Source organism: Lontra canadensis, unplaced genomic scaffold, assembly GCF_010015895.1.
Source record: "Lontra canadensis isolate GAN:19392208 unplaced genomic scaffold, GSC_riverotter_1.0 scaffold5, whole genome shotgun sequence".
Lineage (NCBI taxonomy): Eukaryota > Metazoa > Chordata > Mammalia > Carnivora > Mustelidae > Lontra > Lontra canadensis.
The window spans coordinates 16,159,587-16,180,436 of NW_022630999.1; the positions used below are offsets into that span (position 1 = coordinate 16,159,587).

The 20,850-nt window shown below is 57.7% G+C and overlaps 1 protein-coding gene across 2 annotated transcripts in view; it reads right to left on the bottom strand.

Annotated features, from left to right (window-relative positions):
• Positions 1-1,750: 1,750 nt before the first annotated feature.
• PDGFRB (platelet derived growth factor receptor beta) overlaps positions 1,751-20,850 on the bottom strand; it is a 36,574-nt gene continuing 17,474 nt past the window's right edge. The window contains exons 4-23 of one of the 2 annotated variants that reach the window (XM_032851537.1): positions 20,243-20,509; positions 19,394-19,521; positions 19,105-19,279; positions 18,315-18,507; positions 17,559-17,674; positions 16,101-16,224; positions 15,553-15,764; positions 13,026-13,120; positions 11,968-12,100; positions 11,372-11,476; positions 10,907-11,017; positions 9,734-9,893; positions 8,934-9,094; positions 8,266-8,384; positions 7,916-8,038; positions 7,082-7,193; positions 6,572-6,671; positions 5,945-6,050; positions 4,849-5,081; positions 1,751-3,711 (exon numbers count right to left, since the gene is read on the bottom strand). In XM_032851537.1, coding sequence (XP_032707428.1) covers positions 3,546-3,711; positions 4,849-5,081; positions 5,945-6,050; positions 6,572-6,671; positions 7,082-7,193; positions 7,916-8,038; positions 8,266-8,384; positions 8,934-9,094; positions 9,734-9,893; positions 10,907-11,017; positions 11,372-11,476; positions 11,968-12,100; positions 13,026-13,120; positions 15,553-15,764; positions 16,101-16,224; positions 17,559-17,674; positions 18,315-18,507; positions 19,105-19,279; positions 19,394-19,521; positions 20,243-20,509 — 2,939 coding nt within the window. In that variant the 3' untranslated portion in view covers positions 1,751-3,545. Of the gene's footprint in view, positions 3,712-4,848; positions 5,082-5,944; positions 6,051-6,571; positions 6,672-7,081; positions 7,194-7,915; positions 8,039-8,265; positions 8,385-8,933; positions 9,095-9,733; positions 9,894-10,906; positions 11,018-11,371; positions 11,477-11,967; positions 12,101-13,025; positions 13,121-15,552; positions 15,768-16,100; positions 16,225-17,558; positions 17,675-18,314; positions 18,508-19,104; positions 19,280-19,393; positions 19,522-20,242; positions 20,510-20,850 lie in introns of both variants that reach the window. The other variant, XM_032851536.1, reaches the window with a different exon arrangement.

A 20,850-nucleotide genomic window follows, 5' to 3' on the forward strand; every position in this document is an offset into this window, starting at 1 on the left:
GAGACAGGGGTTGGGACCCAGGCTTCCCCTGTCCCCACCTCTGCAAACTTGGCTGAGCGCTTTACTCCCTGAGCGCTGACCTGGGAGTCGGCCGGGATCCTGTCCCTGCCACCCTGACCAGATGGCCTTGGACAGTTTGCTTCGAAACCTTCTTGAACTGGCTTTGAATGTAGTATGAGGACAGTAGTGGTGCCTGGTCCCCTGGGTTGGTGTGAGGGTAAAATGAGAAAAGGCTCACCGACCTTTCCTCATCCTTTTTCTCTCTGTGACATCATTAGCTCCATTTACTGCTGGAGAAATCAAGGCCTGGTGTCCTGTAATCTAGCCCAGGTCCCCTAGGGAGCAGGCCTGAAGTGGAGGGAGCCCAAGTCTCCTGACCTGGGAGGCTTTTCCCAGGAGCCAGGATAATCCCCATCTGGAATGTGGGTAGTTTGTTCTCTTTCTGGGGCAGAGCTGGGGATTGGCTTATTCATCTACCACAGCCAGGGAAAGAGAAGGTCACAGGCTCGGGGTGCTCTCTGAAGCCAGGTCCCCCAGGAGGGTGGGCTTTGTGTGGCCAGGCCATGCGGCGAGTGGGGTTCCCCACGCGGGTTCAGCTGCCCCTGCGTTGGCAGCTGGGCCTGTGAGTCAGAGCTGCCTGAGTCTCCCTGTGGGCAGCCACAGCGCCAGACCCACGGTGGCAGTCCAGGGAAGTGTGGGCTTCCAAAGACAGGTGCCTGTGCCCCAGAAGCAAACGGAGATGTCCCCTTCCCCACATCAGAGAGAGCAAGGGATGGCCAAGGTCACACAGTGAGGCATGATAGATAGAAACCCAGGTCTACCTTGGGTGACCCCTGCCAAAAGGCCCAAGTGAGACAGTCAGGAACCCACAACCTGGGTCTAAGACGCTTGCCCTCTGGCCCTTGCTCCCGTTGGCTCTATTGCCCTGAGGTCTGTCAGGCCTGGGCTGTGCTGTGCGGCCAACGGTCAGGATGGAGCTGGCAAGCGGGCACCAGGACGCCTGGCCTCTGCCACCCCCATTCGACTGAACTGCTGTGGTCATGAGGGGCCAGGGGCCTGCTGGGTCTGCACCCTGCTGCCCGGCCTCGATAGCTCTACTGTGTCAGAGACACAGCGGGGCCTCGCTCGCTCCCCAGCCTCACTCTGGCCGCACCCACCTCCGCTCTCCGTCCACCCTCCTCTCTCTCTTCCTCTTCCTTCTCTCACTTGCCCTCTCTCCTCACTTCTTTCTGCTCCCTGACACCCATGGGTGCTCTGTCTGCTCTGCTCCTACTTGAGACCCCACTGCTACTCACCCAGGCCTGGAATCTGGGCTGGAGCCGATGCCTGTCCCAAGCCACACCAGCCTCCCTCTGGCCTGCGAGTAGAATGGAGGGGAGGGCAGGGGGTGTCCAGGCTTACCAGCCAAAGCCTAAGCACATGGTGCGGTGGGGCGGGGGCCACAGGAGGGGCTCAGGCTTCTCTACAGGAGCCTGTGAACGGTCTGGCCAGCCCAGAGCCAAGCACTGCGGAGCCGGGGGGGCCTTCCCATTTCACACCCTGGGAAGCCGCAGCCCAAGGCCCAGGCCGTCCAGCCACTAGCAAGTGGTGGAAGAGCGTGCAAACCCCATTTTACAGATGGAACTGAGACTCCGAGCTAGAGGATACTGTGTGGGGACACTGTGGCTGGGGCTCAGCCCCATCTGCCCCACTCCACTCCTGCCATCTCCATGGCACAGGGACTTAAACCCACGAGAGACCACGAAGCCCATGAGTGAGAAGCACCAGGTTTAATATTAAAATCTTTCTCTTAAAAAAAAAAAAGTACACAGGAAAATTTGATGGCATATAAAATAGCACTTCTGCTGTATAAATGTGAGTTAATGTGAGTCCTAAAAATACTTGTAAACCTAGGTGATTACATCTTTGGTACCGTAGTGAGAACACCCTCCCTCTCCTGGCCTGGCAGAGGGGGCTGCCGCCCACTTCCGGCTCTCCTCCTGCCAGCAGTCTTGGCCACAGCCCTCACTCCCCTGGCACCCCCGATGCCCACTGAGCCGGGGTTTGGTTGGCAGAGAGAGTGCAGTGAGCGGGCCTGGGCAGGGAGTGAGCCAAACCCCACGGGTACTCCCTCAGGAACTAGGCAGCTGCTGGGTGAGAAGGCAACCCCCAAAATATCCGCCTTTTGCACCCCTCTCAGGTTCCCTAGAAAGGCTTCTTGTACTCTCTGGGGTCCCCCAGGAACCCTCACTGTCCACGATGTCTGTGGCACAGACTTGGATAGCAGGGGCTGGACGGCAGACCGCACAAGGGGTCGGATCTGATCCTCTCTGCCTCCCTCGCTCAGGATGGCTCCAGGGCTCACTGGTGGGTCTGAGAGGGGCCCCGAAGTCCTCCCATGGGGCAGCTGTTGGGGGCTTTCCAAGACACTGCCTGTCACTCCAAGTCAAGGCCTAGGCAGCTGGCCTTTTGGGGCTTGCTGGAGGTCTGGGGGAAGAGGCACGGTTCCTGGTGCCCAGAGTGTGATGCATTGTCTGGAATCTCCCCAGACCCCAGGTGACCCCTAGGATGGAAGTTTGGAGTGTTTGGCTTTATTTCTTCTGGGCAAGTGTGCCACCCCCTGGAAGATTCGAGAATGTTAGTGCCGCAGGCACCAGAAGTCAACAAGTCCACCTTGTTCATTTGTCAACAGGGCAGACAGGCCCAGAGAGAGTGAGGGATTCCTCCAAGGTCCCACATCAGGTCCGATGAGCCTCCTGATGCACGGTTGTGGACATTCCTCACTGGCACATCTGCACGCTCATCACAGATGCGGGGCCCACCTGACCCTGGAGACTCTGGCGGGTGGAGTAAGACGAGCGGTGATAAGGAAGGAGACCCCGGCACTTACGGGGCCAGGCAGACATGGACACGGGCACTTGTACGAGGTATGCCCCAAGTGCCCGGGACAGGGGCTGTGGGCCAGAGTGTCCTGAACTTGGCTCAGCCCCCAGCAGGGAGCATGGATGGCCCCAGACCAGCTCGGGCCTGGGAAAGTGGAGACTGGCATCAAGGAGAGGTGGCTTCCCGATGAACATCACTGTCCGAGGCCAGGCCCCTGCTCAGTCAGGAGCCAGGGATGCCAGGGTCCCTTCCCCAGCTCTCAGGTGGATGAAAGTGCGAGGAGAGAGCTACAGCTCCTGGAGGAGCAGCTGTGCGACCAGAAGAACGTTAATCTGTGCCTCCTGAACGCCGAGCATCTCTAGGGATTCCAGCCTCCCCACCTGTCAGCCAGGGCGAGAAGCCCAGATCGTGCGTCACCGGGCCCGGAGCTCCCATCCTACAGATGGAGAAACGAAGCGTCCCGGGAGACCCCTGGCTCCCATCACATGGCCCCCCCAGCGGCAGAGGCCGGTCATGATCCCTGCAGCCTTCTTGCCTCCTAACCCACCCCAGTGGCTGGGGTGCCACAGGCCAGGAGCAAGAACTTTCTAGGAAGTGACAGCGGATGGGAGGCCAGCCCAGCAGGCAGTGGGCTCTGGGAGGCAGAGGGGGAGCTTCGGGTGGGGCAGGGTGGGGCCAGCCCCCTACAGGAAGCTGTCCTCTGCCTCAGCCCGGGGCCCGGGGCAGTTTGGATCCAGTGGGGGCTGCGGCTCCGCCGGGGGCTCGGGCTGGGGCTCTGGCTCCTCTTGGGGCTCCAGGGGGCTGTCACAGGAGATGGTAGAGGAGGTGTTGACTTCATTCAGGGTGGAGCTAGGAGGAGAAGGCAGGTGAGTGGGGGGCCGGGCGGGGGCCACAGTAAGATAACAGGAGTGGCCCAGAGCTTTCTGTGCCTTCGAGCCTGAGCCATACACCCCACACCCTTTAGGTCATCCAATCCCTGTCAGGACTACGCAAAGCACCACGTCGATGGGCGTTCCTGTTTTCATCTTCGAGAGGACCAAACAGAGGCCAGGGGAGTAGAGGCAGCTTGTGCGAGGGCGCCGGACAGGCCAGCGTTGACTCCTTAAGCTGTCTGAGCTCTGAGCTTTGCTCCTCTGTACACGGACTGCCTGTAGCCCCGCAACCTTTGCTCCTAAGGAAGGCGGAGAGGGCCTTCTAGTTCTCCTGGCGCTCCGAGTGCCCGAGGAGAGATGGAGGCTCGTGGAGACAGGGCCTGGCCGGGCCTCACAGCAGCTGGAGCCACAGCTGGAGCTGGAACCATGCCTGCGGCTGCTGCCACTTCACCAGAGAGTGGATCTGGTTTTGGGGGGGGCTGGTGTCTGGCCTTGTGGGGGACTCTCCTCTCCAGCTGAGGGAAGGTCCTGTCTGAACCCGAAGTCCAGGCCTTCCTGCAATCCCCGCCCACTGTAACTTCACACATCTCAAGGCAAAAGAAAAGCACCAATCTCCTTCCCAGTCAGAATTCTGGCCTCAACTCCTGTGGGCACCAGACCTCCTACAACCACAGCCTCCTACAGCTAGGCTCCCAGGGGCCCTCGGGATGTGGTGCTAGAGAAGGGAGCCCAGGCCAGGGCTGGCAGTGACCCCAGAACAGTACACAAGTGCTGGGGATGCTGATTAGACTTCCTATTTCTCCGTAAGGCCTGGATAGGGCCTAGGAAGAGAAGCAGGGACAAGGCCTATGGGGGCCACTTTCCAGGAAACTGCTACCTCGCAATTAAGTCCCAGACATTCTGTCTCTTACCAGCCTGCTCTTTCCCCCTGAGCTCATCAGAAGCCAAATGAATTCAGTCCTCCCTTCTGCTCACTGGCAGGAATCAGTACTCACCCCAGGTAATGGACTTCTAAGGCAAGCCTGGCGGCATGAAGACACACACACACACACACACACACACACACACACACACACACCCACTATTGCTTTGGGCCTCAGGCCAGAGCAGCTACCTGGCAAGGCTGGGAGAACTCTCCAGTGGGCCCTCATCAGCAGCCTCGGGTTTGGGGTCAGGCAGGGGGATGATGTAGTCATTGTCACCCTCGTTGGGCTGCACAGCAGTGTAGAGGACAGAGCTGGTGTCCAGGGGCGATCGGAGGCCATGGAAGCCAGGCAAACGGGCTTGGGACCGAAGGACGGCCGGGTGGTCGCTCCTCAGAAACTCCTCATCAACCTGCTGGTACTTCTGCTCCATGGGGAGGGAGGACCAAAGAAACAGCAAGGTCAGACCACAAATGCCGTGGGGTTCATCTACCATGAGACCCTGACCTGGCCCCTCCTGCCTCGTGTGAATTGGGCAACTGGTGCTCAGAGAGGAAGGGGAATTTTCCGGAGCCACACACAGCTGGCGGCAATCCCAGCTGCCATTACACAAGACCAGGTGGGCTTGGGGGCCCCCTAGGGAGGGGACAGTCAGCAGACTAGCCCCTGTGACCCTAACACTCCCCTTACTTCAGAACAGACAGGTGTGGGCTGTCATCTTGCTTCAACCTACTTCACTGTGGCCTCAGCTTCCCTAACTGCTAAGTGGTGACAACCCAATCATCTCACTGGGTGCTGAGCTGTGACTAAACGTGGGTGGGAGCGTGGTTAGGAATGGGTCAGGGGGAAAGGGGCGTGCACCACCCCTCCCTGTAGCTCCCTCTGGTGGACAGGCCGGGTTCTGCCTTAACTGAGCTCGAAGAGGAAATAGAAGCAGCATCAGGGCGGTCAGGCCCTTATTGGATACGCAGCCTAAGGTTGTTCAGACTTCTGAGGGAGCCCCAGGCCTGGTGCGTGGGTGCAAAGGCATGAGGAGGGATGCGGGACGAAGGGGGCTGTGGGCAGCGGCTTCCATGCAGGATTTCATTTCAAAAAAACGCTGTGCTGTTAAAATAAATTCAACTCACAGCCCCAGCCCATCCCTTACTAGTACCAGCAGGGAAAATGAAGCCCGAGAAGCCCGAGAAGGTACAGGGTGGTCCCTCAAATACCAGCACGACACACAGAGCCTTGTACCCAGTGTCTGACTTCTGGACCAGAACTCTCCGTTTCGCTGCCTCAACATACCTTCTTGTACCCCTCGCCCAGCAGCCTCTCGAGAAGCAGCACCAGCTGGGAGAAAGGAGGCCGGATCTCAAACTTCTCTTCCCAGCACTTCTGCATGATCTCGTAACTGGGGAGAGGCACAGAGGGGGTCAGGGTCTTTGGCTCCAGCTCTGCAGCCTCCCGGAACCAGGTGAGCAATGAAGGGAATTGGGGAGGACATGTGGAGAGGGATTGCTTTTCCTGTCCTTTAGCAGGCCCTCCCCCCGCTGGCAAGTTCCATGGGGTCAACCGCATAGGTGAGCACATGGCCCAGGTCTGGCTGGTCGGAGTTTGCATGGCTCTCAACTCAATGGCTGGTTCTGGATGGGCATGTGACCCCAGCTGAGCCCTGGACGGTCAGCTTGAGGCCTTCCGCCCGAACTATGGTGAAAGCAGTGAGCAGGTAGCCATCTGGCCTTAAAATGTGGCCAGCACGAAAGAAAGCAGACCCGGGTAGAACCAGATTCCTGAGGACAGCCTCTGAACACCTAGATCCAGCTATACGGAGGTTTTTCTAGATCTCTGAACGAATCTATTTTTGCCTTAAGCAAGTTAAATTGGATAACTATTGTCTGCACCCAAAAAAATCCTCGCAAAGGCTCCACTCACATCTCGTCGGAGGCGTGGGCAGGCTGGGCCATGCGGTACCCCCGCTTGATGGCATTATAGAACTGCTCGTTCATGGGCAGCTCTGGGTACGGGGTGCCACCTGCAGAGAGCAGAGATGAGAGACACACCGGCTCAGAGGTGCTGGAAGAGTGGCAGAGAGAAGCACACCAGCCCTAGAATGGACAAACGGTATAATGGCCTTGGCATTGAGACTCGTGAGCCCCCTTCAGAGGCTCTGGACAGGGACGGCAACCCTTCCCAGAATCAGAGAACCAGAGAAACCAGAATCATCTAGGCTTTTTGGTGTCACTTCCAAACCCATCCATAATCGGCTGGGGAAGTAAAGAGACCCAGAGAGGACAAGGGATTTGCCAAGGTCTTGTAGCTGTGAGAAAGCAGCAGAGAACTGTAACTTGCACCAGAGCCAGTCCCACAGCCCCACCAGGCTGGAGGTACACGGTGGCAGGGTAGGGGCTGTGCCCCTGACAGCTGGGGGCCAGGGGAGCATACCCAGGGTGAAGATCTCCCAGAGTAGGATCCCAAAGGACCACACGTCGCTCAGGGTGGTATAGAGACTGTTGAAGATGCTCTCGGGGGCCATCCACTTCAGAGGCAGGAAGGTCTGGGGGAGGGCGGCACGGCACTAAGTATAAGGAGGGCCAGGGCCCACTCCACACCTGGCAGTTTCCCCCCCCAGCACCTGACTCCCGGGCCCTGAGAGCCCACCTCTGCAGGCATGCAGATCCCACAGGCATCCCAGTATTGGCCAGGGGACCGGAAGGCCAAGTTTCTTTACCCACAGCTGGTAACATGGCGGTCCCATCCCTGAGCAAGAGCCCCAGATCTGAGGTCCCACTTCCTGATCCCAGTAGAGGCCCCTAGATGACTTGGTAGAGAGCAGGAGAGACAGAGAGAAGCCAAGGAACCCCCTGCTCTGACCCGACCACCTTCGATCTCTGCGGTCTAGAGTCCCTCCAGCTCTGGGATTCACTGTCCTCTTGTGGAAAGTGGGAACATGAGTGGCTGACAGGATGGTCACATTTTAACCAAATACACATTTGACCTGCTCCCTTTCCACACTTCCCTTGCCCCCCCCACCCCCGTCATGACTGGTGACTCTGAGCCCTGGGCTCACCTCACAACCTTAGCACTCCACTCCCCCACCCCCCATCCCATGCACAGCTGGTGGCTTCCCTTCCTGGGCCTGCACACATGGCTAGCGGCCTGCACACACACCGCTGGACAGGGCAGGTCATGAGGCACTCAGTCCTCATCTCCCACGTGCCACAGCCATGCTGACCAGGAGAGAACCTGCTCCCAGGGTCAGAGGCACATGGTACTCACGCTGCCTTTGGAGATATAGTTCGAGTCTCGCATGATGTCACGAGCCAGGCCGAAGTCACAGATCTTGACCAGCTTGCCCTCACAGATGAGCACATTTCTGGCTGCCAGATCTCGGTGGACACACTGGGTTGGGGGAGATGGGAGCTGAGGCCTTGGGGGCAGTTGTGGGGAAAGACCTCCCTGCCAAGGGCTTGGGGAAAAATGTATCACCACACAGGTGAGGGGAGCCACCCAGTGAGGGCGTTCACTGTCCTCACCCACCACAGGGGACACAGCAGCCATACAGAGCTTTGTACTTGGAGGACCCTGGCCAGCTGGGTGGCCCACCTCCCCACAGTGACCACACGTACGTTCTTGGAGGCCAGGAACTCCATGCCATTGGCCACCTGGTAGCTGAAGCCCACGAGATCCGTGTAGCTAAGCACTGGGGACTCGTTGATCAGAGTGGCCCGACAGGTCCGCTCAGGAGCTAGGGGAGAACAGAAGTTCACCTACCACCGTGGGTCTCCACATGGCCCACAGGACCCCTGCCCTTTTGCTCACAGAGGCCGACTCTCTGATACAGGTAGCTACTGATCCTCTAAGTCCTCCAAAAAAGGAAGACAATTTTCAAACATCTAATGCAAACCTCTCCTACCTCATCAGTGTGCTTTCATGGGCCAGAAAAGCCTGTCAGCCTGACGTTAGCCCCAGGCCACCTTTGCTCAGCCTGACCTGCCTGCTTCTCAGGGATCCTGGGTCAGCCCGGGAGCCTGGGCCGTCCTCTGTGTCCATGCCCCAGGAGGCCCAGAACTCCCTCCACCCCAACTCTTCCCGCTCTGGATCCAGAAACAGAGGTTCACTCTGGGGCTCCCTCACAGAGCAGCTGTGTGCAGGTGGCTAACCTCAGTTTCCGCATCTTTGAAATGGGGACAAGCCACCTTCCTCCCCCTGTTGTTGCGAGCCTGGGCATACGAAAGGCTCTGATAGGAACGCACGACTGCATAGGGGTGGGGGCCGTGCTGAGGTGAGGACCCACCGGTGGGGACGTAGTTGTCATAAGGGGCCATGTAGCTAGAGGACTCAATGTCTGCATATTTGACGCCTCCTTTCATGTCCAACATGGGCACGTAGTCTACCGACTCGTCTTTGCTCATGTCCATGTAGCCACCGTCGCTTTCCCCGGGCAGAGACACATGGCTAGGGGAGAGAGGAATGTCACAGGAGGAAGGGCCATGGGGCTTTTCTTTTGCTTCCCTTTCCGCCCCTCCTCGCCCCGAGGCCCCACAAGGCCCTGTCACTCATGGGTTTCCTCTCTCACTCCACCACTCATCTTCCTCCAGTCTGTCACCACTTGAATGGCCATGCAGGGAGCCCTTCCCCCGAGCCCGTGGGGTCCTAAGCTGGGCAGCGGGGTGCTGGGATGACATAAGACCCCGTGCGTGTCCCCGGGGAGCTCACGCCTAGGCGTGATCACAGCACTGGAGTGCGAGGGTCAGAGGAAGGGCAGGTAGCACGGTGCCTCTCCGGGGGTCTCTATCCGGCTGTGATGCCCTGTGAGGGCCCAGCCACAGCCCAGAGTGGGCAAGGAGTCATCCTAATGCCTCTGCCTACAGTGCCAGCTCCCCGGAAAGCTAGGGGACCACATGCACCCATGTCTTTGGAGGTGGACCAAGGACTAGAAGGAAATCGATCCAGGGCTGAGTCTTCCTGTCTTTCGGTGACAGACCGACACCCCAGCTCCTAAACCGTCTCTGCCCACCCTGGCCTCAGCTTCCGTCCTGGATAGGGAGGGAGTGAGCAGGTGCCCCGAGGGCTCCCTGAAGCCTCCTGCGGTACCTGTGCAGCGGGAGCCCGACGGGCAGGGCGTTGCTGTAGAGCTCGGCGCTGGGCGGGCGGCGCTTGTCGGAGCAGCGCTGCAGGAAAGTGTGCTTGTTGCGGTGCAGGTAGTCTACGAGGTCGCCGTAGCGGCAGTACTCAGTGATGATGTAGATGGGTCCTGTGGGGGCACAGGCTCAGGCACAGCCCCCGGGCTCAGACCTGCCGTCAGGGCCCGGGGTCTAACGCCGGGCTGCAGCTTGGAAAGGCAGTTTCGTAGGATGGCCAAGAGGCTCTGGCACCGGGCTAACCCCGGTTCTTTTCCGGCTTCTGTGACCAGGAGGGAGATACTTATTCTCGCCGAGCTTTACTTTCCCCATCTGTTAAATGGGGCTAACCCTAGCCACCTCCCTGGGCACTCATAAGATAATGGCTTTGTCAGCTCGGCCCCGGGGCCTGGCACAGAGCAAGGACAGGGTGGCAGATGTCACCCACAGGTTTTCAAATGACGGCGGATGCTGGAGCCCAGGATATAGAGCAAAGAAAGGCAACTATTTCAACCCAAATACAGTCCATTTACTTGAAGCCCATCAGTGGGAACTTGACGATATTGATGAAGACAGACATTTTAAATGGGTGATCTTGTGGACATAAATTGGCCTCTATGTGCAGCTCACTTCTGTATTTTATTTTGGTTGCACAATACTGAGGAAAATCCCGAATCTCACAATAAGCAGATGCAAACAGTTATAATACTTTTTTTTTTTTTTTTTGAATGGCCTAACTTGCAGTCAGAGCTTCAGATAAACACACGGGCTGGGGGGACTTGACTCTATGATCTGAATGAAAGCGGCTCCCAGTCAGCCTGCTGGTGTTCTCCGAGTGTAGGGACAGAACTCACCTCACAGGGGCCAGGACTTAGGAGTTTGTGGAATGTATTGAGAAAATTTTAAAGAGTCAGAGGACCCCTGGGTTTGCAAATGGCCAAGTCCTCGGGCCTTGAAGGTGATGTGATCCTGTGGGTTTGTGAGTCCCGCCCCCATCTGGGTCTGTGAAATGAGGGCCCTGGACAGGGCAGGTACAGACCCTCCAGCTGGAGTATCCTGTCATCCCTGGACTGAGGAGGGGGAGGGGAGGGGCCAGGCTTGGGCAGCTGGCGTTTTCTGGAGCCCTCTGGGGGAGTGGTTTTGGTACCTCCTTTGGTGCAGGCCCCCAGCAAGTTGACCACATTCAGATGGGGCCCAAGGTGACTCATGATCTTCAGCTCTGACATGAGGGCCTGCTTCTCGCTGCTGCGGGCTGTGGCTGAGGAGGGAGATGGGGCGTCAGGCCTGCCCTGTCCCTGAGGCCCCAAGAAGGCTGTTCTGCTCCATACCCTACTGTAAGACCCAGATGGCCTAGGGGCAGTGAGGACCCACGAGTAGGGGGAGGAGACAGAGGGTGGGAGGAAGGTCAGGGAGAGAAGGAGGTGCCAGGAGTGGGGGGCAGGGTGAGGAAGATTCTTGGCCAAAGCAGAGCTTACAGCGGTGATGGCCCACAGGTGACTGTACTGCTTGCATCCAGCAAATGACAGCCGGGGAGTGCCTGACTGTGTGGGGCCGGGGTCAGGGAACATGTGGGGGCCCAGATGTGAGGGAGGGGCAGGCTCCCAGGACTCACATTTCAGCATCTTGACTGCCACTTTCATCGTGGCCTGCGAGTGGCTCAGGCCGTGAGCCGTGGCCTCCACCACCTGCCCAAAGGCCCCGGAGCCCAGGGTGCGTCCTGGGGTAGAGACAATCCCTTAGCTCCTGGCCCAACACGGAACCACATACCCTGCTCTCTCGGAGGTCAACCCCTCCAGCCAATCGGGACGTAAGATGTTCCCCTCCAGGAGTCTCCCACAGTGCTTTGCAGCCCTTCCTGATGTCCCATCTAAGTCCTGCTGGCTTTCTGGTCCATCTTTAGTCTATGGAAGCCTTCCTCCCATCCCTAAAGGGAGTTCAGCTCCTCTGCACACCTTGGCCTTCCCAGCTAGACTAAGCATGGGCCTGACATGCAGCCTGTCCTCAATTCCTACTTCCCCTCTTGCCCACAAGAGGTCCGATCTCACATAGTCATGGGATCACAGGACCTCAGTGCTGAACCCTCCCTGGGGTATCACCTTGCCCCATTGTATGGAGAGGGGCACTGAGGGCCCGAGAAGGCAAGACCTCAGACAGTCTTGCCACCCTCCGAAAGTGCCCAGACTGCCCTCGAAAGTGCTCTGGACTAACCGAGCACAAGCTGGTCCCTTGGCAGCTCCCAGGTGGAGTCATATGGCAGCTGCATAGGATCTACATAGATGTACTCATGGCCGTCGGAGCTCACGGATTCAATCACCTTCCACCGTATCTCGTAACGTGGCTTCTGCAAGACCAACACCAGGGATGGCTCATCAGAGGAGGTCTGGGCTTTGGGGCCCACCCGCCCATGGCCCCTTATGGGGCAGATGGAGCAGGAGACCCTGAGGCCCAGAGAGGGACAGAGGCCTATTTGAAGTCACACAGCAAGTTATTGATAAGGCTCAGGTTCACGGGCTCAGTGAGAACAGGTGCCAAGAGGCCCCAGCTTGGTGCTGGTTGAGGAGAAGCTAATAGCCCAGGGCCTGGCTCATCAGGACCTCCTTGCCAGCTTCTCCCAGAGCCCTAGCTGCTTCCCAGATGGAAGTAGTGGGGCAGGCAGTCCTGGGAAGTGACACAAGCTAGGAGCATTCGGCTAGATGTGGACAGCCCGTTCTCCAAGCTGGGTCATCTGCAGTGGGAATCTCAGAAAGATGGAAGCACACGATGTTGAAATCATAGGATGTGGGAATCACAGGATTGGGCTCTTAGAATGATAAAATCATGGATGCTGCAATCCTAACTCAAGAATCTTAAAACATCGGGATTGCAGAATGGTGAGGCCTCGGAACAGAACACTGAAATGACACGTTAGTAGGATTAGAATGCATTTCAGTAGAAGCCTGGGAGCCTCTGGAGGTGAGAGCTGGAAGAATCCTGGGACTCACGTAGTCCACCCAGAAAGTGCCTTGCCCTGTGGCTGGGAGGGGCAGGGCTGAGGTCCAGGCAACACCCAAGAAGGCACAGCAATGGCAAGGGACCCTGGCTGGCCTGGACCAGGCCCATGATGGCCCTTGCTGCTGGGGGTAGAGGCAGCTCTCCATCGTTTTACCCCAGCGCTCTGTGCCAGGCTGGGCCATGACCAGATCCTGCAACATTCAAGGGCAGCTAGGGCTCCATGTAGAAAGAATAGTGTGCCCATGTGCACCCACCAGGCAAGTGGGGGAGCTTACCTTCTGCCACAGCATGATAAGGATGATGAGGGAGATGACTGTGAGGACCACCAAGGCCAGGATGGCCGAGATCACCACCACCTTGAAGGGCAGAGCTGCAGGCAGAGACAAGAGCCAGCCATAAGCAAACGGGGAACTTGGCAGCTCCCTGGCAGTCCTCCCGTGTCCCCACTGCTGGTCCAGCTAATCCTCTCTGCCTGTCCTGACCTCCACCAGCCATGGCCTGTGACGTCAGACTGCCCCGTGGTGGGACAGGTGGGGTTTTCATCCCTTATCTCACTCCCACTCCCACGCATGCGCATGTACCCCTGAACCGGTGGGTGCCTTCAGACCAGCCCAGAGCAAGACAGAAATAAAGCTTTTGTGTGCTGCCTGTAAGAACCCACACCCCTCAGTAACAATGGCACTCAGCTCCCTCTGGGCTCCCATATGCCTTCAGCCCTTGCTGGGCTCAGTCTGGCCTGTCTGCCACTGCCCCAGACCGGATACCAGCTCCTAACGACTGGGCTCACCTTGCCTCTGAATCCATGCCCTTGCCAGGGCTGTCACAGCTAGGACAGAGCCTGACTAAGCTCCCAGAGCCTGATGAATCCAGACCATTTCCTCCCCTGTTTCACCCGGAGTCCCCAGCAGCGTCGGCGTAGTGATGACAGTTATAAGTTACATCCCCCAGGGAACAGGGGTAACCAAGTGGGGCTAACTCAGGGCCCCCAAACCCCAAGTCTCCTCCCTAATGCCTCGGCCTCTTTGCTGTACAATTTCCCATTCTCTTCCCCTCCCTCTGCATCCACTCTGGCCAGACCCTCACCTCCCCTACCCTGCCCCACTGGCCACCCATGGGGTCCCCCACAAACTTGTTCCCTCTTCTTCTGTCCCATACTTGCCCCTCTCAGCGCCCCTGGAGGCCCTGTCCCTCCTCCTCAGGGTCCCAGACCAACATCACTCTTCTCCTCCCTCTCCCCACAAGGTCACACATCCCAGGCCTGGGAAGGAAGTCTGAATCTTCTAAGGAGCAATCTGAATAAAAAGAAGAGGCTTGGTCTTGCCATGGTAGTTTCCCTGTGGGTTAGTACATGGCTTTCCCCTCAAGCAGCACACAAAAGCTTTACTTCTGTCTTGCTCTGGGCTGGTCTGCAGGCGCCCACCAGCTAAGGGGTACGTGCGCATGCGTGGGAGTGGGAGTGAGGTAAGGGATGAAAACCCCACCTGTCCCACCACAGGGCGGGCTGGGGACAGCTCTGTGCACAGAGAAGCTCGTGTATGTGTGCCAGACCAACCTGCCAACGCCTCCCACAGCCTTCAAAGCTCTGTTTGCCCTGGCTTCTGCCTAACCCGAGCCCCTCCTTCACCAGTCCTTTCCCTTTCACTTGTTATCTCCCTGCTCCAGCCCCTAAACACACACATACTCTGGGCTCAAGCCACGCTGAAAGCCTTTGAGTTCTCTGATCCCACTTTGCCTCTGGGCTCTTGCAAAAGCCATTCCCTTTGACTCGAACCCCATTTCTTACCAGCCTAACTTCCAGGTATCTTTCAGGTTTTGACCTAAAGATTTCTTTTTCCAGGACACTTTCCTGAATCCCCCAGCTGGACACAGAGCCCCTCCTCCCTCTAGGCTCCCTGGCCCCCACAAAGTACTGCCCCCTGCAGTGGGATTGCCTAGTTCCTTGGCTGCCTTCTCTCTGGACTGAGGGCACTAGAAGTGCAGGGGGGCTGGGCCTTCTCCAGGGAGAAAGAGGAAACGAGTGAACAAATAGAGACCAGCACAAGGGGAAACGCACGCCCAAGGACCGGCAGGTAGCATGGGCACCCAGGCGCTGGCCGACACTATTCCCGTGGACAAGAGTTGTGCCTTTGTGTGTGTGTGAACCTGCTCACAGACACGCATGGGACAGCAGGCATCTGGGTGCAGAGGCTGTGTCTGCACGCTTTCATGGGGGAGGGGGTGCTGCCGCTCCACACTCTGTGCCAGTTTGCACACATGCACAGGAATTACACATGCACTATCTACACCCTTGTGTGGGGATCGTGCATCTGCACATACACGCATACAGACACACCCCTGTGGGTTTATATACACTTCTGGGGATTGGGCATAGCCATATCCATGGCTTTATGCATGCACTCGGTGTAGTCCCCCAAAGGCAGGCATCATGCGTGCTTGTGCACAAGCCTGTAGACATACACTCCAGCCTGACACGTGTATCTGGGGCTTGGGCAGTCTTTATGATGTGGTTTACCAATCTACACTGGAAGGGTCTGCCCTGTGTCCAAGGGTCAGGCCTGCTCCTGCTCATGGCTTAGGATGCACACAGAACATGCGTACACCCAGCCATGGTCTAGACACATACACTCATGGGTGTACGCACGTGTGCCAGTCCTGCGTTGTTGCATAAGTGCATAGGGGCGCTTGCTGGTGGGCTTGGCGAGGCCCCAAGGCACAGCTGGACTCCCAGGCACAGCTCCAAGGATGGCAGGGTGGAGGTGGGGGTGGAGGGTCTCCAGGAGCCACTGGGGCCAGAGGACTCACAATGCGGCACCACGGTGACCTCCTGCATGTCGTGTCCCAGCAGGTTGTGCAGAGTGCAGCGCACAGACAGCGGTTGGTCCACACGGCGCAGGCGCAGTGTGCTCACCACCTCGAACTCCTGGTCCTCGGGCCAGTATGTCACGTTAGTCTCCAGCTGGCTCTCCTCCTCCGAACTGTTCCCCAGCGGCGTGGGCGGCAGCTCGCGCGGACATCTGCTGAGGAAAGCCAGTCGGGTCAGCTTCCAGTCCTTGACTGGTCCTGAGCTCATTCCTCCTGTGCCTCCTCGACTGATCGGCAGGGGGCGCTCCGAACCCAGAACTGAGAGCCCGAGATCGCAAAATCCACTCCCTTCATTTGATCTCCGGAGTCAAGGTAAAGAAATGGGACATTGAGGTCATGCAGAGCATCTCCAAGAAGCCACATCTTCTAGAATGGGGCTCTAGCCTGGAACTTGGTGCCCAGATAAGGGGCTGGAGGAGATGACCTCCACTGGGTCCTTCCAGGCCGCTGTGGTTACTCTGGGAGATGGAGGCCAGGGGTCTGCTCACCTTTTGAGGTCGCTGCAGGTAGACCAAGTGAGGTGCGGCTGGGGCATGCCACGACCGCGACAGCGGACCGTCTGCTCCCCGCTGGCAGGGTGGCTTTCACTCAGCTCCAGCACACGGACAGGCACTATGTGGAGAGGGGAGGAGGCCAGGAGGTGGGGAGGTCAAGAAGGAGACAGTGAGAAAGGCCCTCCAGGAGGATGTGGCCCAGGGTATGGGGGTTGGGGGGGAAGGGGAGCCTCAGGCTGCAGGTGAACATCAAATACCAGGAATCCCCGTGTGAAAACTGACAGGTTCCCCTTCTGGGCACTTCAAAGGGAAAGCCTCAGTAGGGTGCCAGTCTGTCTCTAACACCTCTCTGAGACTCGCTAATCTGCCCTTTTAACAAAGACAGAGCAGGTCTGAGGGTCAGAGAAAGCCCTGGGAAAGCGAGAGCAGGAGAGCACGAAGCTAGAATTTAATAGCATCGCTTTGTTTTCCCAGAGTTTATTTTAGTGGTTGCTTTATATTTATGACATGTGATGCTGATTTTCCATCTACAATTGAGAGGTTAAATTCTCTTTCAAAATACATTTATTTTTAGAAAGTCAATTGACAAAACAGTAAGTCATTCGTGTGTCATTCCCCTGCTCAAAACCCTGCCGTGGCTCTGTCATCTCCGTCACAGTAAAAGCCAAAGTCCATACAAGGGCCCGAGGGGACCCACGCAATCTGTGCTCCCCCCTACACCCCACGACCAGGTCTCAGCTCTGACCTCATCTCCCACCACTCTCCCCCTTCTCAGTTCCTGCCACACCAGCTTTCTGCTGTTGTCCTGCCTTGCCACTGCTTGGCGGGCCCTTGCCCCCCAAGAACCCCCTGGTGAACGCCCTCACGTTCTTTAAGTCTTCACACAAATGTCGCCTCCTTGAGGCCAACTTGATCAGGCCGCTCAAAATCGCAACCCTCACTGCCCCATGCCCCCTGAACCCTCGGTCCTCCCTACCCAGCTTTTCTCCTCCTTCGATGGCACTTGTTACCTTCTAACCTTCTGTGTCATTTGCTGGTTCTCTGCCCTACCGTGGAGTGCTTGTCCTCCCCCAGCAGGAGACAAGCAGCACAAAGGCAGGGCCTCAAGAACCTTGACCAGACTGGTGTGTTGTTGTTGCTCAGTGAATACCTAAGTAGTAGTCCAGTATGAGGGCATGTGCGAATCACTGGCACTGGCACATGAAGGCCTGAGGTGTTAGGGACACCAGTGTAGCTCAGGGGCCTCCGTGTACAGCTTGAGGCTCAAGGAGGAGACATGCTAAGTTCACAGAGGAGCGGAAATGTTGGAGCTCGGCCTGGAGGCCAGCCTCCTGAGTCCTCCGCTCCCTCTCCCGCTCCTTCTCCTCCTGTGGGTGGGTGGACAAGGTAGGAAGGGAGAGGGAAGCGGTGGGGGGGGGGGTGTGCAGGGAGGCAGGGTGCAGGGCTCCTTACCGTTGACCTGCAGCTGGAAGGAGAGCTGGGCCTCCGCGTCCTCATGGAAGACCCGAACGGTGTAGCAGCCAGCCTCCGCCACCTTCACCCGCACAAGCGTCAGTTCCGACACATACCTGCGGAGCACGACAGGCCCAGCTGCTGTCGCTGGAAGATCTCCCACAGTCCCCCCACCCAGCCCTCCTTGGATGGACCTGAGAAACCAGGCCCAGGGAGGGGCACGGCCTTCCCAACATCACACAGGTGTCGCTAGCAGACGGGACTCATGCTGCCAGTCTCCTGAATCCCCCACCCATCGGCAGCTGGCTCCACAGAGCTCAGAGGGGGGTTGGGGAGGGGTGAAGAAGGTGGGCAAGGGCCCCTTCCCTCCCCCTCATTGTCGGCCTGCTCGCCTCCTGCCTCCGGGCCAACATCCATGCATGGGTGGTCGTGGCCCGTCTGGCACCCTCCTCCGTGATCATCTGGCCTTCTTCTCCTCAGCTGCTCCCAGCTGGCCCCACCCATCACAAGGACAACTGAACATCTGGGTGATCATCTGACCCGCGTCTGTTTCCCCCTCTAGACAGGAGACTCTAGGAGGGGGGTGGAACAGTCTACTTGGAGCTCTGCAGCCTCCCCAGTGCCTGGTACGGCACCTCGCACGTAGTGGGCTCTCAGGAAAAGTGTCTCTAGGTGTGTCTCGAGGCTGAACGCTGTGAGCTGCCGGGCAGCTGCAGAGAATAACGTCAAGAATGGAGCGGGTGGGCTGCTGCTCACCGGGTCTCAGACACGTTGCGTGTGGACAGGGAGATCTCGCCAGCGCTGGAGTCGCCTAGCGTGCGGTTGTCCTTGAACCACATGACAGTGGGCGGCGGATAGGCCTCGAACACGACCTGCAGAGTCCGGCTGCGGTGCAGCTCCGCGAATTGTACGGCGTCCAGCTCTCCCAGCAGCCGCACGTAGCCACTCTCTGCAAGGGGCTGCCGTCAGGGGCGGGGCCCCAGGGGTGGGGCCCGGCCCGGCTACCAATAGGACAGCGCCTCCTGGGGGCGGGGATCCCGGAGGCAGGGCATCCACCGAATGCATAGGAGCCCGGCCTTCCGGGCTTCAGGCTTCAGGACCTGAACCAATGATCGAGGTATGGGATCTGGGGTTAAAGTCGGGACTGAGCCTGGACCAGGGACCGACCTGGGGGCTGATATTGATTTGGGGACCGGGTTTGAGATTGGGACTGGAGTTGTCGTTCTCACTGAGCGTATTCTGGCTCAGGATTGTGGCTGAGGTGAGCTGCAGCATGGCTGAATTTGAGGATGGGGCAGCCTGGGCCGGGATGGCAGGTGGGTTTAGAAATCGGGTTGGGCCTGAGGTTCTGGCTAGGCAGAAAGTCCACGCTGGGAATAGAGTTGGATTTGGGGCCGACACTGCGTGTTGGTTTATCCTGGAAATGGGCATTGGTTGGTACTGAAGCTAGAGCTGTACTGGAATGCGGCTGACAGGACCCTGGGGCCATGATAGGGTCTAGGTCCAGCTCAGAAGGAGGGTCAGGGCTGAGCCCCAGGGCACGCACCAACCACAGTGACATTGATAGACTTCTCATCCCGATGCTCATTCACACTTTCTGATACATTGCAAATGTAGGTCCCTGAATCGCCAAGCTCAGCAGCAGGGATGTGCAGGATGGAGCGTATGTGCGAGGGTATATTGAAGAGGAAGTCAGTCACTGGCTCCACCAGCCGCCCACTCTGTAGGGACAGGTGGGGGAAGCCCCCCATCAGGCAGAGTCCAAGAAGTTAGGCTACAAGGCAAGATACCCATCCTTCCCTGGCCGTTCCTCCAACCCCCCAGCCCAGCACTACCTCCATGCGTGGGTAGGTCCATTCAAAGTTGACCACCTCGTTTCCGGTCACGATGCACATGATGGTGATGTTCTCGCCCTGACGGACCACAGTCTGAACTGCATTCACGGAGACATTGATGGATGACACTAGTGGAGAGAGATGAGTTTAGGGCCGAGGAAGTCACCACCAGCCATCACACCAGCCCTGTGGCTTGGGGAGAGGGTGGGGGTTCAGAGATGGAAGGGATGACTCATGCAGAAGATCCATTAATTCAACAAATATTTGTTAACTATGTTCTGTACATCAAGTACTATGCTGGGCACTGGGACTTTAGCAATAAACACAACAGAAAAATTCCTGTCCTCATGGATCCGACATTCTAGAACCTTGAATCAGTGTATTCTCTGGGCATCTAAGTACCAGAGAAAGGTATGGAGCACAAACCATGTACCAGGGAGCCTCTGTCTTTAATCCTCCCAATAATCCCACCAGGTGGGCCATCATTATGGTCCTCATTTTCCAGAGGACGAAGCAGACTCGGAGAGATTAGGTACCTGGTGCAAACTCGCTCGTATGGGAAGTGCACAGCTAGGACTCAAACCCAACCAGCTCCGAGGCCTGTGCCTTTGCCCACCACAGTGTGCAGCCCAGCCCTGCCACCCACCCTCCCCATGACCTTGGGCACACTTCCTCCTCTGAGTTTCAGGCTTCTCACCCGTAAAATGGGGAAACACTACCTGCCTTCCGAGACTACAGTGAGAATGTGGTGAAAACAGGAATTGCCAACTTCGTAAACTGGAAAGGGCTCTACCCCTGCGGAGGACCGTACTTGCCTCTGCTGAACATCAGGCCAGAAAGGGGGCTTACCCTGGAGGCTGTAGACATAGTAGGCTTCAGAATCCACTTCCCTGTCCCCGATGGTGGTTTTGCAGACATAGGTCTTATCCTCGAATGTACCAGAGAAGCCACGTTGGTGGTCGTAGGGGATGGGTAGTGGGATATCCACTTTCTTCTCATGCAGTGTCACCACCAGCTTCGGATCCGTCACTCGGCACGGAATTGTGATCTCAGTTATTTCCGTGAGGAAAATGAATAGTTCCTCGGGGTCAACCGGGAGAAAGCCCATCGTGGGATCTGCCAGGTGTGGGGGTCAAGAATGAGGGTCAGGGGAGCTGGTTTTCTGGCTATCCCCTGAATTTCGATGTGACCTTGAGCAGGTGTCTTCTCTCTGTCCCTCAGTTTTCTCATTACAGAATAAGGATGCTCTCAGAGGTCCCTTCCTGCTTTAACATTTGATACGGTCAGCACCAGGGTGGGAAAGAAGATAAGCTACAAGTCAAAGGGCAGCTGGAACCCGGAGCTTGCAGGATGGGAAAGATGGGATGTGGAGGCCCAACAGAGAGATATTGGAACCTGCTGAGAAGCCAGAATTCTGGGGAGCCAGGAATGGGGTGGGCAGGGAGCAGTCAGATCTC